We start from the raw sequence: 15,672 nt of genomic DNA, 5'->3' as shown, positions 1-15,672 counted from the left end.
CGGGGAGAGAGAGGGGAGATGCTGGCGGCTGGGGGTGGGTGCGAGAGAGAGGGGAGGTGCTGGCGGATGGGGTTGGGGATTGCCGTGGGAGGGAGCCTTGAGGGGGAGGAGAATTGCGAGCCTGGCTGTGTCCGGGTAGAGAGTGGGGGAGAGGGAGGAGAATTGCGATCCTGGCTGTGTCCGGGGAGAGAGAGGGGAGGTTCTGGCGGCTGGGGGCTGGGGAACAGATGTCGAAGGCTGGCGAATTTTGTTTTAAAAATAGTGTGTTTCAGTGTGTGAGTTGTGCATGGTTAAGGGAGACGAGACAGAGGAGCTGGTGGCTGGGGAGGGGGATGAGAAATGGCAGCCTGTCTGTGGAGGAATGCGACCCTGTCTGTGTGCGGGGAGAGAGAGGGGAGGTGTTGGCGGGTGGGGGTTGGTGCGAGAGAGAGGGGAGGTGCTGGCGGATGGGGTTGGGGATTGCCGTGGGAGGGAGCCTTGTCGCTTTCATGTGCACGCGCTTTTAATGTCAATGCGCATGCGCATTGAGCTTGAATTTCACGGGCACTGCAAGGAATCGCCACGATTCCTTGCAAGTTGGTTAAAGTCTGTTTAAGCCCCCATAGTCTCGCAAGCTCAATGCGCATGCGCATTGACAGGCGAGACCTAAAAACGTACACAGAAAACAAGTTGGAATAATGCCTGCCCTTCATCAAACGTGTAAAACCAGTTTTACCAAAAATAAGCGAATAAAATGAACTTTTCTAAAACAGTATTTAAAAAATAAGGAAATAAAAACGAGCTCTCCCATCAGAGCATTATGTACCAGGGATACCTTCAGGCCGCCTGCTCTACTCGTGAGGCTGCAGGTGCCGACGCTCAAATTATAACTTGGGCCATGCACATCTCATTTGCGTTCACAGCCACAGGCTGAAAACGTACCTTGGCAGCCTCCTGGTCGAACTGGGCAGCCATCCTCATGAGCTCATCTCGGCTTTTGTTCAGGGCTCGGTCTTTCTCGGCCAGTTCCCCCTGAGCCTTCTCCAGCTGAAGCTGGGCTTCGTGCAGCTTGTTCAGATTGTTTTTCAGGTCTTTCTCGTGCACTTCCAGGCGAACCTCTAACTCCTTCACTTTGGATCTGAGCTCTAGTGGAAAAGGAAAGATACACTGATCACAACACAGGTCCCACTGGTGCCCAACATGATCTTAATCCCACAGAAAGTAGATACAGAACCATCAATGCCCTCTGGAGACACACTACAGCATGTATGATACCATGCATGCTGTTGGTCTTTATACTTGCACACACATGTAATGTATGTGAGCAAAACATTACAGTGAGTATTAAAAAGTACTTTTTATTTCTGTGGAGGGACACACCCGATTGTGTGAGATTCTGAATATGCGGTACAGAGAGAAACCAGAAGACAAGGGAAACGGTCACTGGTGAAGAGCTTCATCAATCAATCAATCAATCAATCAATCATCGCATTTATATAGCGCACTACTCACCCAGAGGGTCTCAAGGCGCTGGGGGAGGGGGGTCCGCTACTGCTCGAACAGCCAGGTCTTGAGTTGCTTCCTGAAGGCGAGGTGGTCCTGGGTCAGGCGGAGGTGGGTGGGGAGGGAGTTCCATGTCTTGGCGGCGAGGTAGGAGAAGGACCGTCCCCCTGTGGTGGCTCTTCGGATGCGGGGGACGGCGGCGAGGGCGTGGCCGGTCGATCGAAGCTGGCGTTTGGGAGCGTAGAAGTTGAGGCGGCTGTTGAGGTATCCTGGGCCTTGGTTGTGTAGGGCTTTGTGTGCGTGGGTGAGGAGACAGAAGGTGATTCTCTTGTTGACCGGGAGCCAGTGCAGGTCTCTCAGGTGTCCGGAGATGTGGCTGCGACGGGGGATGTCCAGGATGAGACGTGCTGAGGCGTTCTGGATCCGCTGGAGTCTCTTCTGGAGTTTGGCTGTGGTTCCGGCGAAGAGGGAGTTGCCGTAGTCCAGACGGCTGGTGACGAGGGCCTGGGTGACCGTCTTTCTGGTCTCGGTGGGGATCCACCGGAAGATCTTACGTAGCATGCGCAGGATGTTGAAGCACGACGAGGAGACGGCATTGACTTGTCTGGTCATGGAGAGGGAGGAGTCCAGGATGAAGCCCAGGTTGCGTGCGTGGTCTGTAGGTTTGGGTGCGCTGCCTAGGGCGGGGGGCCACCAGGAGTCGTCCCAAGCGGCGGGTGAGGATCCCAGGATGAGGACTTCCGTCTTGTCTGAGTTCACTTTCAGGCGGCTGTTCTTCATCCATTCGGCTACCTCTTTCATCCCTTCGTGAAGGTTGGCTCTGGCGGTGGCGGGGTCATTGGTGAGGGAGAGGATCAGTTGGGTGTCGTCGGCGTAGGAGATGATGTTGAGGTTGTGCTGGCGTGTGATGTCTGCGAGGGGGCTCATGTAGACGTTGAAGAGGGTTGGACTGAGCGAGGAGCCTTGAGGAACGCCGCAGATGACTTTGGTGGCTTCAGATCTGAACGGAGGGAGGCGGACTCTCTGTGTCCTTCCGGCGAGGAAGGAGGTGATCCACACCAGTGCCTTCTCCTGGACTCCGACGTTGCTGAGGCGTTGTACTAGGGTACGGTGGCAGACAGTGTCGAAGGCCGCAGAGAGGTCGAGGAGGATGAGGGCCGCTGTTTCTCCGTTGTCGAGCAGCGTTCGGATGTCATCGGTGGCTGCGATCAGGGCGGTCTCGGTGCTGTGGTTGGCCCGGAAGCCAGACTGCGAGGGGTCGAGGGATCCGTTCGTCTCGAGGAAGGTGGCCAGCTGCTTGTTGACGGTCTTCTCGATGACTTTTGCAGGAAACGGGAGCAGCGAGATGGGGCGGTAGTTCTTGAGGTCGGTGGGGTCCACACGCCCAGACTCTTTAACTGAGTTTTGGGAGTGGGGCAGGAGCCCATGGATCTAGGCCAGATCTCAGTCAAATTAAGGGGGCAGTGGTTACCCAAAAACATGATTTCACTCTTTTCCCCATTCAATTTTAGAAAGGAGTCGCTCATCCATCTTGCAATTTCTTCCAGGCAAGGACGAAGACAGGAAGGAGAGCTTTCCGCTTTATTGAGCCCAATCACCAATTGTGTATCATCCGCATAGGTGACTATGTGGACTCCAAAGGGTAAAACTGCATCCGCAAGCATGCCGGTATAAACATTAAACAAAGTGGGACTTAAAGAAGATCCCTGCGGCACTCCACAACGAAGGGGTGTCCGTTTGGACATGACTTCCTTGTCAAAAACTTGGAAGGATCTGCTGTTCAAAAAAGATTTTAGCCAGGCCAGGGCAATACCAGTGATACCTGATTTTGGGAGCCTATGGATCAGAATCTGATGGTTTACGGTATAAAAGGCCGCACTGAGGTCCAAAAATAGGACCACCGCGGTGCCACAGGCGTTGACTATCCTTCTTGACTCTTCCACCACAGAGAGAAGGGCCGTCTCGGTTCCCTGTAATGGGCAAAACCCGGTTTGAGTCCGATGGAGAAGATTCTGAGTCTCCCAGTGCGCTGATAGTATTAAATTAAAATATTTTTCAGTAATTTTGCTAACTCCAGGGAGCAACGAGAAAGGGCGATAGTTTCCACGGTCTAAAGGGTCAAGGCTTGTTTTTTTTTTAACAGAGCCTTAACAGTGGCTTCCTTCCATAACGGGGCACGACCGCTGAAGAGAGTGAAGAGTTAATAAGGTTTAGAATAACCGGGGCGACCACGCCGGCTACCAATTTGAGTTTCCCCAAAGGAGCAGGATCGTTGGGTGAACCACCCTTCACTTTAGATAGGAGGCTTTTTAAGACCGGCATCTCCAATACCGGAATACTGTCCAATGTGGCCTGGTTTGCACGAGGGATAGGTGTTATAAAGTCACTCTTACCGGGGGGAAGGAAGAGTAGATAATTTCAATTTTATTCGAAAAAAAAAACCTCTGCCGGCTTATTGCATTGTGTTCCTGAGGTATCAGGGGCTGCAGGAGGAAAAATTTTAGAGAGAGTTTTGACTATACTAAAAATCCCACGAGCGGAGTTAGATGATGTCAGAATTTTATTCTTATAGTAATCTGCCTGAGCAGTTTTAATTCCTGCTTTGTATTGGTGAATACTTTCTCTGTATTATTTTTTTTCTCATCCGGGGAGAAGCTCCTTCTCCAGGCTCTCTCAAGCTTTTTACACTTTTGTTTCAGGACCCGAAGTGTAGCAGAATACCAGGGTTTATGGGTAGCTCCCTTCTTATTTTTGATGTTTTTTACTGGGACAAGAGCATCTAAGGATTTCTGGCGCTATTGTGCATTTTTATTTAATGTTTCTGAAAATTTTAAGAACTTTTAAAAATGGTGTTGGGCTGATGGCGGGATAGCGATTTAGGCTTCCAGTCTTGGAACTTGAACTGAGCTAATCACTCCTTGACTGGCTTACCTGATTAGAGGCCGCACACCGGGGGCTGATCTCGTTCTCCCTCCTTCCCACCCCGGTCCGACGCGGTGACTAGCACTGTTGCGCGGAGGGCGAGGAAGGTAGAGACAGCCACTTCCGGTGCGCGGGGGCGGTTAGCGGTCTAGTGCTCCTGAGGCATACACGCTGCAGGACATAAAAGGCGGATGCCCACTCGGCCGCGCAGCGGACGCGCGCAGCGGGTAACCCAAATAAGGGTTTTCATAAATAAATGGATTAATGGACTACTAGGTTGACAGAACATTTTTAGCTTAGGTTTGCAATGTAAAGTTTTGAATTGTTATGTTTTCTGTACGGTAATTATGTATCTCTTTGTAGAGAAACAGTCCTGAAGAAGGTGCCTATTACCAACACCGAAACGCTGCGTCGACATTTGTTTTCTTGAACAATTTTAAAATATTGATGTGTAAACCTTTTTTAAATTCTCCTTATGAATACTATGATGTACTGATTTTTTATGGATGTATGTAATTGTTATTGTTTATATATGAAAATATACCATGCAGAATAAAGTTGTATATGTTTTACATTTTTTAACCATAAGTCTGTTAAGATAGTAATTTTTTTGATGACCTGCACAGCTTGTGTTCTGTCTAATTGTGTGGATTAATTATCAAGATTATTGATTTATATACGTGACTGTTTATGCTCCCCCTATATGAGCTAGTTCTATGGTTTCTGTGGTAGTTAGATAAACCTAAAGAATAGGTGTGTTCACAAGTCCAATTGTGGACGCATATATTCTTCTGGACTATAACATTGTCCATTAGATATATGCCACAGGGACACTCTTAGATTTTTCAGCATCTTTCCCCTGGTCCCAGATCTGACCATTAAGGGGGCCTCCTGATTCTTTTCTTCATGATCATACAACACCAGAGGTATAAATACTTTGGGTCCTCTGGTCAAAATCAGGCTAGCTAGAAGTGATTAATAAGTCTGCAAAATAACTTAAATAATATCACATAATGCAAACAAGCTAAAAGACCTCTTCTGGCAGAGAGCAACTAAAGGCCAGCTCAGCATCTAAAAAAGATTAATAAAAAAACATACAAAGGAAGCACCTCCAGAAAGTCTTTAGTACCTGTAGGTAAAAATCAGCTACACATGTTAAGAGATCTCATCCCTATGTAAGACAGTAGAGGACAATCAAAAGGACATTGCAATTCTTGGCTAATGTAACAGTGGAAATGAACTTGTTTTCCATCTCAACGGTTAATCTGCACTACATGCCATTGGTTTAGAAAGGCTTTTCGGGCAAAACAATACGTAAATCCCAAACTTGATAGATTCCCAAAGGACTGGAGGACTATACAATGTTACTTATCTCTAACACCAGCTCTTCACCATTTAATGCATAAACATTAACTATCTCAACCAGTGTGAACCTGGTACCCCCTTTTTTTAAAGCAAAGAGTAATAATATGCTCTATTGATAAATTCGACAACCAATTTATTAAGGCACCATATTCAAAAGCCCCAATACAACAGCTGCAAATAAAATTACAGTGCAGTAATGAAAGAAAACAAAACCTTAGGTACTTTCCATCACTATATTTTGAATGCCTTTATTAGGATTAATATTAGAATATGACAACACTACACAACATTACCTTGATTGAGTATTTTGACAGAATCGTTTGATTGAGAGTTCTCAGAAAAGTAGTCCTTCTGCTCAGTTCTGAATATTTGCTTGCTTGGAGTCCCTTCGCTTTCCCAGGCAAAAGGAGATGGGTGGTATCCTCGCTTGAGAGGGGTTATCTGACTGCTTACTGGTGGACAGCTCGACGCCTGCTCTTGTTGCCAGGAGAACACGGAAGAAGATGCTTGATTTCGAGCAATCTCTCGATGGCTCATGTTTTGTGGAAGTGAAGGCACTACTTTCTGTAAATTTAATTTTAAAAAAAGCTTCTAAATAAAGAAGATTCACACAAATGTTCAACGTATAATAAATCAATGTTACTGGTATAAAATTTGTCATGGGGTAGTTTATATGGATTACTCTGGTTAATCATTTCAGAATAAAAACTATGAAATAAGGGTGTGCTGAATTCATAACAGTGAGATTATATTGACATTTATCTACTTATATTTTACACGTTTTGCACTTCCTACTAAATTATAACTTGGTTAATTCTTACATGACTCATAAAAACAATTATTTTTAACAAAAGCAGATAAGCTCAACAAAAATAGCTTTTTCCTTTGGCAAACAATTTTTTTGTATTTTTAAACAGAACGAGTACACACCTGCCTTCCCAAACAGTGAATATATTATCACTTTCTAAATACACCCTAAATCTAGTTTTGCTACCATTGTTCAGAGCAATTTGTAAGTTGTTATATTCCTAAAATGGGCCAAGTTAGTGTCCCCAGGAAGACATTTATTACTTTTGTTGTGCAAAAAGCAGATATGTGGTCCATCTTTTAAACTGATCCACTTCCATATCACAAATAACCTGATTAATTTGCTGTTCTTTATATACCGAGTTGGAATGAAATGGTTTTAAGCCCGGCCACCCTCTTTCAAAGAAATCTGGTTACACAGCACAAAATGTCCTGCTCCACACAAGTTTGAATTATCCCAACGAAAATCTCTTATTGAAATGATCGATCTAATTATATAGACATTAGGGATTGTGTGCTAAAATCTCCGCAAAGCAGGGATAGCCTTATACTGCTCCACCACATCTCTGCTAAACTTCCCTCTTTTGATGAGAATTGGTTTTATTCACCATCTGACTAGCAGCCAGAATGTATGATTTGCAAGTTAGTTGAGGGGCATTTCTTAACAGAGCGGTTTCTAATACAGGCATCAACTTAGTTGCTGCTAGTGATGTGCATGCGCACGGACACCTGGGTCACGATCAGTCTTTAATTCCTCGTGGTACAAGCAGAAGTGTTCCAGGTCAGCAGTTGGATATGTCCTTTATGTGGCAAAAACACAAAGAATACTAAAAGGCCCCCATAGCTGATGCCTCCTGTATCATCGTCCACTCAATCTTGACCTGACCACAATGAATACAAAAGACCTGGCAATCTGGGATATGCCAAAAGCCAGTTAGCAGAGAAAAATGGAAAGGCAGTAGAATAGTTATTAATATATAGAAGACAAAAGAGGACCATGATAGCACTGAAAAGCAAAGGACACAAATACATATAGTAACTTTTTCAATTGAGAACAAGGAATACCTCTACCTGCGTCTGTTGTTCCAAACAAGGAATTGGAAACAAAAGTTGTTGACGCACTGATGTGATAATATATATATGCTATCAAGACAAATTTCTTGATCACTCACAGACCTATGATCGTTGGATCCTAACAATCATAACATATAAAGCACCAGTACAGTCATAAGGTATCCAGAAAATTTCTGTCCAACGTGTGCCTTAGTGAGGGACGGTAAAGGTGGCAAAGCAAAAGTTTCAGGATGAGTGGAAGCCATAGTGAGTGGAAACAGTTACCCACTGGTGAATGTGCTATTAAAGGAAAATGGAATTTCACACTTGGAGTCCAAGTGCCTACAAAAAGTATTACACGTATGTGCTGAAAGTAAAATTTAGAATCACGATTGGGGCAACAATTGCAACCAAGACACTTCTCAAGGGGTGACTTAAAAATTTTAACCAGAAGTCCCTACAAAATTCACCGTGGGTAATATTGAAGATCTCCTACATTTCTTCTCTTCTAAAAAAATGTATTTCCTCAAAACCTAGAACATTTCCACAAAGTGAAATCCAGTTTTAAGTGTGAAACGGTATAAGGGCGGGCCTGCTGAAGAGGTGGTGGACAAAGTAGAAAGAAAATGGGATGAAGCTAAAGGGTAAGTGAATGGGGAACATGATGCCTATGCCAGAAAGCTCAGTGACAAACTACAGTAAAGGGTTCAGAAAGAAAATGTAGTGATCTTGATTTTCTTAAATCTGTGGGAGTGTTGCAGGAAATTTGGCCAAATGCAGCCTAACCTGAGCCAATTATATGTTGCTTGTCCTAATTCAGCAGGAACCGGACAGCAGAGCTCGATTATCTCAACTTGCAGGGTACATTCAGATTGAGTCTTGTATAAAGCTCAAGCACCAACATTACCCCGACGTACATACAATAGACAATGGTTCCTGTGGCATATTACTTATCTGCTACTTAATGAATATAACAGGCTGAATAGCAATCCAATCATTGGAGGGAGGGTGGCAAAGAGAAAGAAACACAATCGTACCAGTTTAAAAACATTTTTTGTTTTTCAAATGACCAACGAATAGTACTGTGATTTTGCTGCGACATACAGATAGTGTACTGAGTGCAATGTGTCCCAAGTGATTGTGAGCGAAACAAAAAGTGTATACAGTTGAGTGAGCCATACATGTTTCAGCTGTGACTACTTACAAAAGAAGGAAACTTGACTCAAGGCAATTATTTCAACCAATTGTTAAACAGCAGCTATACAATCATATTTACAAAAGGGGGTGGTGATGAACAGAGTGTCTGAATTGAGCAGACCACTCTTACCCAGTCCAAAGATCAGGGCTTGATCCATCACCGTTATTTATCTCACTGCCCCATCCCAGCTCAGAACCTGGCTATATGCAAATCAGTCTGTCCCTGGCCCAGTGCATCATGGGAACAGGCCAGACTAAACTACCAAGCCAATTCTTTACCAGAAAGGAGACAAGCTACCGGGGACCGGTTTCTGGCATTTCAGCCTCTTCGGCCCGGCTTGCTTGAATCCTGATGGAGCAGTGAGAAAGGGACTCATGTCTGAGTATACCCTGCCACACCTATAGTGGCCAAAATCGATTTACAAAAGGGGGTGGTGATGAACAGAGTGTCTGAATTGAGCAGACCACTCTTACCCAGTCCAAAGATCAGGGCTTGATCCATCACCGTTATTTATCTCACTGCCCCATCCCAGCTCAGAACCTGGCTATATGCAAATCAGTCTGTCCCTGGCCCAGTGCATCATGGGTATACAATCATAGGCACACTGTCTGTGACAACTGGTAACGCGTCAATGCCGTCAGTGCGCAGGATATTCAGGAATTGCCTGTGCGCTTTCTCGATCCAGCTCAATCGCTTCCTCCGATCGTTTGTTTGGTACAAACTTTGTACCGGCTGGGTTCACTGTAAGTAAATTTACTTTACTTTGTCACGCATGGGTTATGTTCAGGAACACATCCCATTGCAAGACATCCCTCACTGCCCAGTCCTGACGAGAGCCTCACTCTAAGGGTCGAAACGCTGTCGACGCACTAGGAAACGAACCAGACCAACACAGTGCCTATGATTGTATAGCCGCTGTTTAACAATTGGTTGAAATAATTGCCTTGAGTCAAGTTTCCTTCTTTTGTAAATAGTCACAGCTGAAACCTGTATAGCTCACTCAACTGTATACACTTTTTGTTTCGCTCACAATCACTTGGGACACATTGCACTCAGTACACTATCTGTATGTCGCAGCAAAATCATAGTACTATTCGTTGGTCATTTGAAATACAAAAAATGTTTTTAAACTGGTACGATTGTGTTTCTTTCTCTTTGCCACCCTCCCTCCAATGATTGGATTGCTATTAAGCCTGTTATATTCATTAAGTAGCAGATAAGTAATATGCCACAGGAACCATTGTTTTCTGCATAAACGCATTACCCTGGTTCCGTTGTGAGTAGGGTCTCCCTTGTTCTCTTTTTTCGTACATACAATAGAAAGCATTATGAATTTGATGTAGATCTCAATGGGTAACACACGTAAGTGTTTCAGTCTAGCCGTCTTGTTTTGACTGTGCTGTAGCTTGACACTGCTGGCGTGGGTTCAGAGTCTGGTATTTGAAACAAATGTTTAGCGCAGTCTAAAGAGACTGATGGCTGCAATGAGTGATACTAAAATATGGGTCGGAACGAAAAGAACAAAGCATACAACAAAAAGACCTGCACATTAAATTGCCTAGATTGTCGACCGTATTTACCAGTGCCTTGTAAACAAAGCATCATGTGTTAAAGGGTTTTGATAACCAGTGTCTCCTATTTTTCTCCACTGAGTGCTAGCATGCTCTCACTAACTCAGTCCTTAATAGACTCATATTTCGATTGCCATGATTGTTTGCATGATGTTTACAGGCTAAATTGGGTCGCTGGTGTTAAATTTCAAAACAGTTTGTCGAAGCGGGCTGGCTGTGTTGATTTTGCTTTTAATATGAAGGGAAATAACAGAGCAGAAGGCCTGAAGACTACTGTAGAGTTCTTGGGAAGTTGAGGGAAGGCACACACCCCAAAAAGATATGTAGTTCAAACACCTGATTGTCCTACAGGATGTAAGGTTGCCATATCATTTTGCCGAGCAAGCATGATGTGGTGCCAGGAGTATTATCGAGGAAAACAGAGGCCAGTAAGTGTACATTGGAGAGACTAAAATTCTGTATGGGCTACGGGGTGATTCTTGTCCAAGATCTGAAGTTAATGAAGGGAGAATTAGTAGCAAGGTTTTTTTTGAAGACTTAGGTGGAGAATGAGACAAGAGAATTGGAAGCAATCCGATCAAGAAAATGGACAGTGGTTACCTTAATGAAGTTCATGTCCTGTGAGATAACGGTTAACCATATCGCACACCACCACACAGTCTTACGTTTTCCACAATATCCATCATCCAGTGGTTCTCTGCAGATAATTATCTTCTTAGCAACCGATAACTCTAATCTAAGTGATGAAGCTTGCAAGCAAGATAAATACTCAAACTTACATCTCAAGTGTCTTGTGTCAAGAAGGAGATCGTAAGAGTCACAGGCCCTTGCTGTCGATATCACAAACTTGCTATCGTTCAAACATGCCCTAACATATGTGCCATAAGTTATAAGAACACTGCAAGTCAATATTTATATTTATTCGTTTGTAGAGCGCATGGTTACACCAACGGTGTGTCCCCGCGCTAAGACATAATCAGATGAGTGACTACTGTTACTGAGTGTGTCCTACACTCTTCCCTCAAATGTATTGGAGAATAGCCAAGTCTTCAGCTGTTTCCGGAACACTCTTTCGCTGGCTTCTAACCTTGTCGAGATTGGTAGGGTGTTCCAGATTTCGGCCGCCAGGTACCTGAAAGAGCGGGCTCCCGTGCGGGCTTTGAAGATTCTGGGGACTTTTACTAACGCCAAGTCCATGGACCTTAGGTTACGTCCGGGGATATATTTAGTCAGCAGTGGTTGCAGGTATCTAGGACCCTTGTGTGAGAGGATGCGGTGGCAATAGCACATCGCCTTGAACATGGCTCTTTTTTCCACTAGCAACCAGTGTAGGGTGTCCAGGGCCTTCCTAGTGTTTGTTCTCCTTGGGAGACTGAGAACCAAACGTGCCGCAGCATTTTGTACCCGCTGTAGTTTGGCTAGGCCTTTTTTTAGGCCCCTAGGTACAATACATTCCCATATTCCAGTTGTGAGGTGATGACTGCGTGGACTATGGTCTTTCTGGTTTTGGCTGGAAGTAGATCTATAACTTTCCTAAGGGTTTTAATGGCACCATAGCATTTCTCCGTTACCTTCTGGATTTGATTGTCGAAGGATAGTTTGTGGTCTAACCAAATTCCAAGGTTTTTCACCTCAGGTTTGGGGAGGGTGACTTGGCCCAGTACTTCTGGCCACCAAGCAGATGACCAAATGGTGTGTGTCTTCCCTACCACTAATACCTCAGTTTTGTTACCATTTAACCGGAGGCAGTGGTTTGACATCCAGTCAGCCACTTCTTTAAGACAATTCGCAAAGCGAGTCGCTGCCTGGTCTTTGTTTTGGGATAGCTTTACAATTAGTTGCGTGTCATCAGCATAAGAGCCCAAACAGATTGTCAAAAATCTGGGGATACGCCTTGATCACGACCTTTCCCTCAAACAGCACAGTAACATGGTAGCTGGCTCATGCTTCCACACCATCAGCATGATGCGCAGAATATTTCCACTGCTACCGGACTCCTTCAGAAAAACTTTGGTGCAAGCCCTTATATTGAGTCGTATTGACTACTGTAACGGACTGCTCCTTTCTGCTAATGAAGGAGTTCTGGATAGGCTCCAGGTGGTCCAGAATACGGCAGCTCGCCTTGTCCTAAATGCTCCCCCCAGAACAGCATCAAAACCTCTATTACAGAAACTACACTGGTTGAGCATTCGACAAAGAGCCAAGTTTAAGATATGTTGCATTATCCATAAATGCTTAAACGGAAATGGCCCTACATACCTGGAGCAGAAATTTACCCCCTACACTCCCTCCAGATCGTTGAGATCTAGCGAGAATTTTCTGTTGGCAGTACCTCGTGCAAAAAAAACCAGACATGGAGGGAAAGCTCTATCTGTTGCAGGGCCCACACTGTGGAACAAACTGCCTCTGGCCCTCAGGCTCTGCACAGACCATTTAAAATTCAGGAAGCAACTGAAAACTCTGCTGTTTACTGACAAAATCTAGACCTTACCCCTCATCTGCATATTTATTTAGACTCTATTTGGTATCACAGCGCAGAGATACTCCGGTTGGAGTCGATTCCAGCGCTATAGAAACCCATAAATAAATAAAATAAAATAAAGATACTATTGACACCTTGTGTTTCTCTACACAGACTGCCAGTGGTCCCACATACAGATTAAAGAATGTGGGGCTTAAGATTGATCCCTGTGGTACTCCTTGAGGCAGAGGGTAGCTATCAGACAGTTGTGTTCTTTGGGCCACTTGGAAGCGCCGTTCCTCTAGGAACGAAGTCAGCCACTTCAGGGCTGTACTCCTAATGCCGCAGGTCTCTAATCTCTGAAGTAGTAGTGGATGTGAGACGGTTTCAAATGCCGCGCTGAGGTCCAATAGGATCAGCGCTGCTATTTATCCCTCATCCACATGTTTCCTCAGAGCCTCTGTCGCCATTAATAGTGCTGATTCTGTTGAGTGTGCCATTCTAAAACCTTTGTGAGGGGTGTAATAGGTTGTTCATGTTGATGTGGGCAACTAGCTGTTTATTAATGATTTTTTCTGCAATTTTAGCCACGAATGGGAGTAGTGAGATTGGGCGCAGATTGTCTAGTCTGGTGAAATCTACAGTGGGTCTTTTTCTTAAGTGGTCTAACAATGGCTTGCTTCCATTTCATAGGGACTATACCCATCTGGAAGGAGCGCAGAATGAGATCCTTAATGTAAGGTAGGATTGTTTCCATCCCCTCCATCATTTTCTCAGGTCGCGCCGGGTTTCTGGGCGAACCTGATTTTATTCCTTTTATTATGGCTTGTAGTTCCGTGCTTTCTGGTATTGTAAAGCACTCCAGAGTTACTTTAAGTGAGGTTGTCGTTTCGCCAGCGTGCATGGTAGTCCCTAGCCGTGCATCTTCCGGAAAGGTCTCGTATATTTTAGTTACTTGTGTTTGAAAAGAATTCAGCTATCTCGTTGCAGCTTTCTTTGGTATCTGGGATATCGGCTGTCTTTTCTTTTTGAATTTAAAGGGATTTTAGGATGATGAACATTTCTTTATGTGAATTGTTGGCTGTGTCTATTTTATGTGTGTAGAATTAACACCTGGTTTTCTTAATCAGTGAGTTATAGGCTTTCAGTTCCTTTTTATATTCTTCCTTGGATTTATTACAGTAATCTTTCCTCCAGGTTCGTTCAGCTTTTTTTGATGTTTTCCTAGCCTTTCTTAGTTCCTCATTGTACCAAGGGGCAGTTGTTTTAGGTCTTTGTTATTCTTGTGCTCCAGGGTGCAACTTCATCTAGAGCATCAGTAATCCAGGCCTCTATCTGGTCATTACCTTTGTTAATGTCAGGGTCCAACATTGGCTTCTGTTTCTCAAGAGTTCGTGAGAAAGAGGTGGAGTTAAATTTAGCCCACTTTCTAGTAGTGATAGGTTCTCTATGATGTTGTGTCTTCATTCTCTGAGAGGGTAAGGAAAAAGGCACTAAATAATGATCGGACCATGGAATTGGCCATGGCGTTTCTATTTCAATTTCAGTGCAATTGGTAAATATCGGGTCTAGAATGTGCCCCCACCTTGATGTGTTTGTGACTCCACTTTTTGTGTAAGGTTAAGTGCAAGAAGGTCTTTGCAAATTGCATTTACTTCTTTATTGTCTGTATCGTCGAAATGTATATTTAGGCCCCCTAATACAACAAACTTGTTATATCTCAATGCTGGGTGTACTACTTTATCCTCCAGACTTGACACAAATGTTGTAGTTTGACCGGGTGGGCAGCAGATAAGGAAGCCTGTTATGGTGTTTGTTTAGTAGGTCGCTGAACTCCGAGGCGACTTGCGGTATCCTTTATATTTCCCATTAATATACAGTCCCACATGTCACCCTCCCCTCAACCATTTGAAATTATTGGTATTTTGTTCTTCTTTTGAGACATTGCGCAGATGCAGGAATGTAGAATAAATATAGAACTCATACGGTTAAATAAGCACACTCATATGATTTTGAATTTGTTGCAACTGCACATTACACAATTTAATGCAAGTTATTTCCAAAACATGTTGTGGGGTACACTGTGTGGTAAACTGCAGATAAAGTCCTGGGTACTTCTAGTTTACCCAGCTGCGCAATAAATGAACATACTGCCATATATGTCTTCTTACAAGCTAATGAAAATGGCATTCTATGGTGAAAACATATCAGAAGAGAGTTCAAAAGCTAGATTTTCTAATATCGCACTCTTCACAGTCAGGGGCCATCACATTCTAACGAATCTGCTGTTTAGTAATTATCCAGTAATTGCCGATCACCTTGAATGAAACTCAGTTGTACATATGGAAGGCCTATTACACCAAACTCTGCACATAACAGTAGCTCTAAGACCACCATGGCTAACTTTATCTCCCCTTTATTTCCCACATTAATGCAAATAGTTTTGCCTTGACATTTGGAAAACATGTTTCAGCACAGGCAACTGTCAAATCTAGAAGACAGTAACTGGCATTTTAAAAACTGCTTCTCATAACTAGCATTAAGACTCCTTTTCTGGTACCCTGGAACCCTACCACGTGGGCAGTTTTATGGTAAACATTATAGGAGTTCACAATTTTGAATAAGCTTGGCACTTACTGATCAATGCTTTACTAACCCAGGGAGTCTTCCCTAATTGAAGAAAAAAAATCATTACCCCAGACTCCATACCAAACTGCCCTGGTTTGGGAAAGCAAAGGAGAGGCGGGTTTCCCATCAATAATGCACGGATGAACAAGGAAACTCTGCTAATGGACAATCTATATGGCGCCCAT

At 44.2% G+C, this 15,672-nt stretch overlaps 1 protein-coding gene across 1 annotated transcript in view; it reads right to left on the bottom strand.

The window, feature by feature from the left end:
* Positions 1–15,672, bottom strand: part of CENPF (centromere protein F) — a 476,866-nt gene that overhangs the window by 386,990 nt on the left and 74,204 nt on the right. The window contains exons 6-7 of the mRNA XM_086927898.1: positions 6,063–6,333; positions 922–1,124 (exon numbers count right to left, since the gene is read on the bottom strand). Of these exons, the coding sequence (XP_086784024.1) occupies positions 922–1,124; positions 6,063–6,333 (474 nt within the window). The remainder of the gene's footprint in view (positions 1–921; positions 1,125–6,062; positions 6,334–15,672) is intronic.

This window comes from Lissotriton vulgaris, chromosome 6 (genome assembly GCF_964263255.1).
Source record: "Lissotriton vulgaris chromosome 6, aLisVul1.2, whole genome shotgun sequence".
Taxonomy (NCBI): Eukaryota; Metazoa; Chordata; class Amphibia; order Caudata; family Salamandridae; genus Lissotriton; species Lissotriton vulgaris.
The sequence above is the reverse complement of the archived record's forward strand: the minus strand, read 5'-3'. Positions and strand labels throughout refer to the sequence as shown.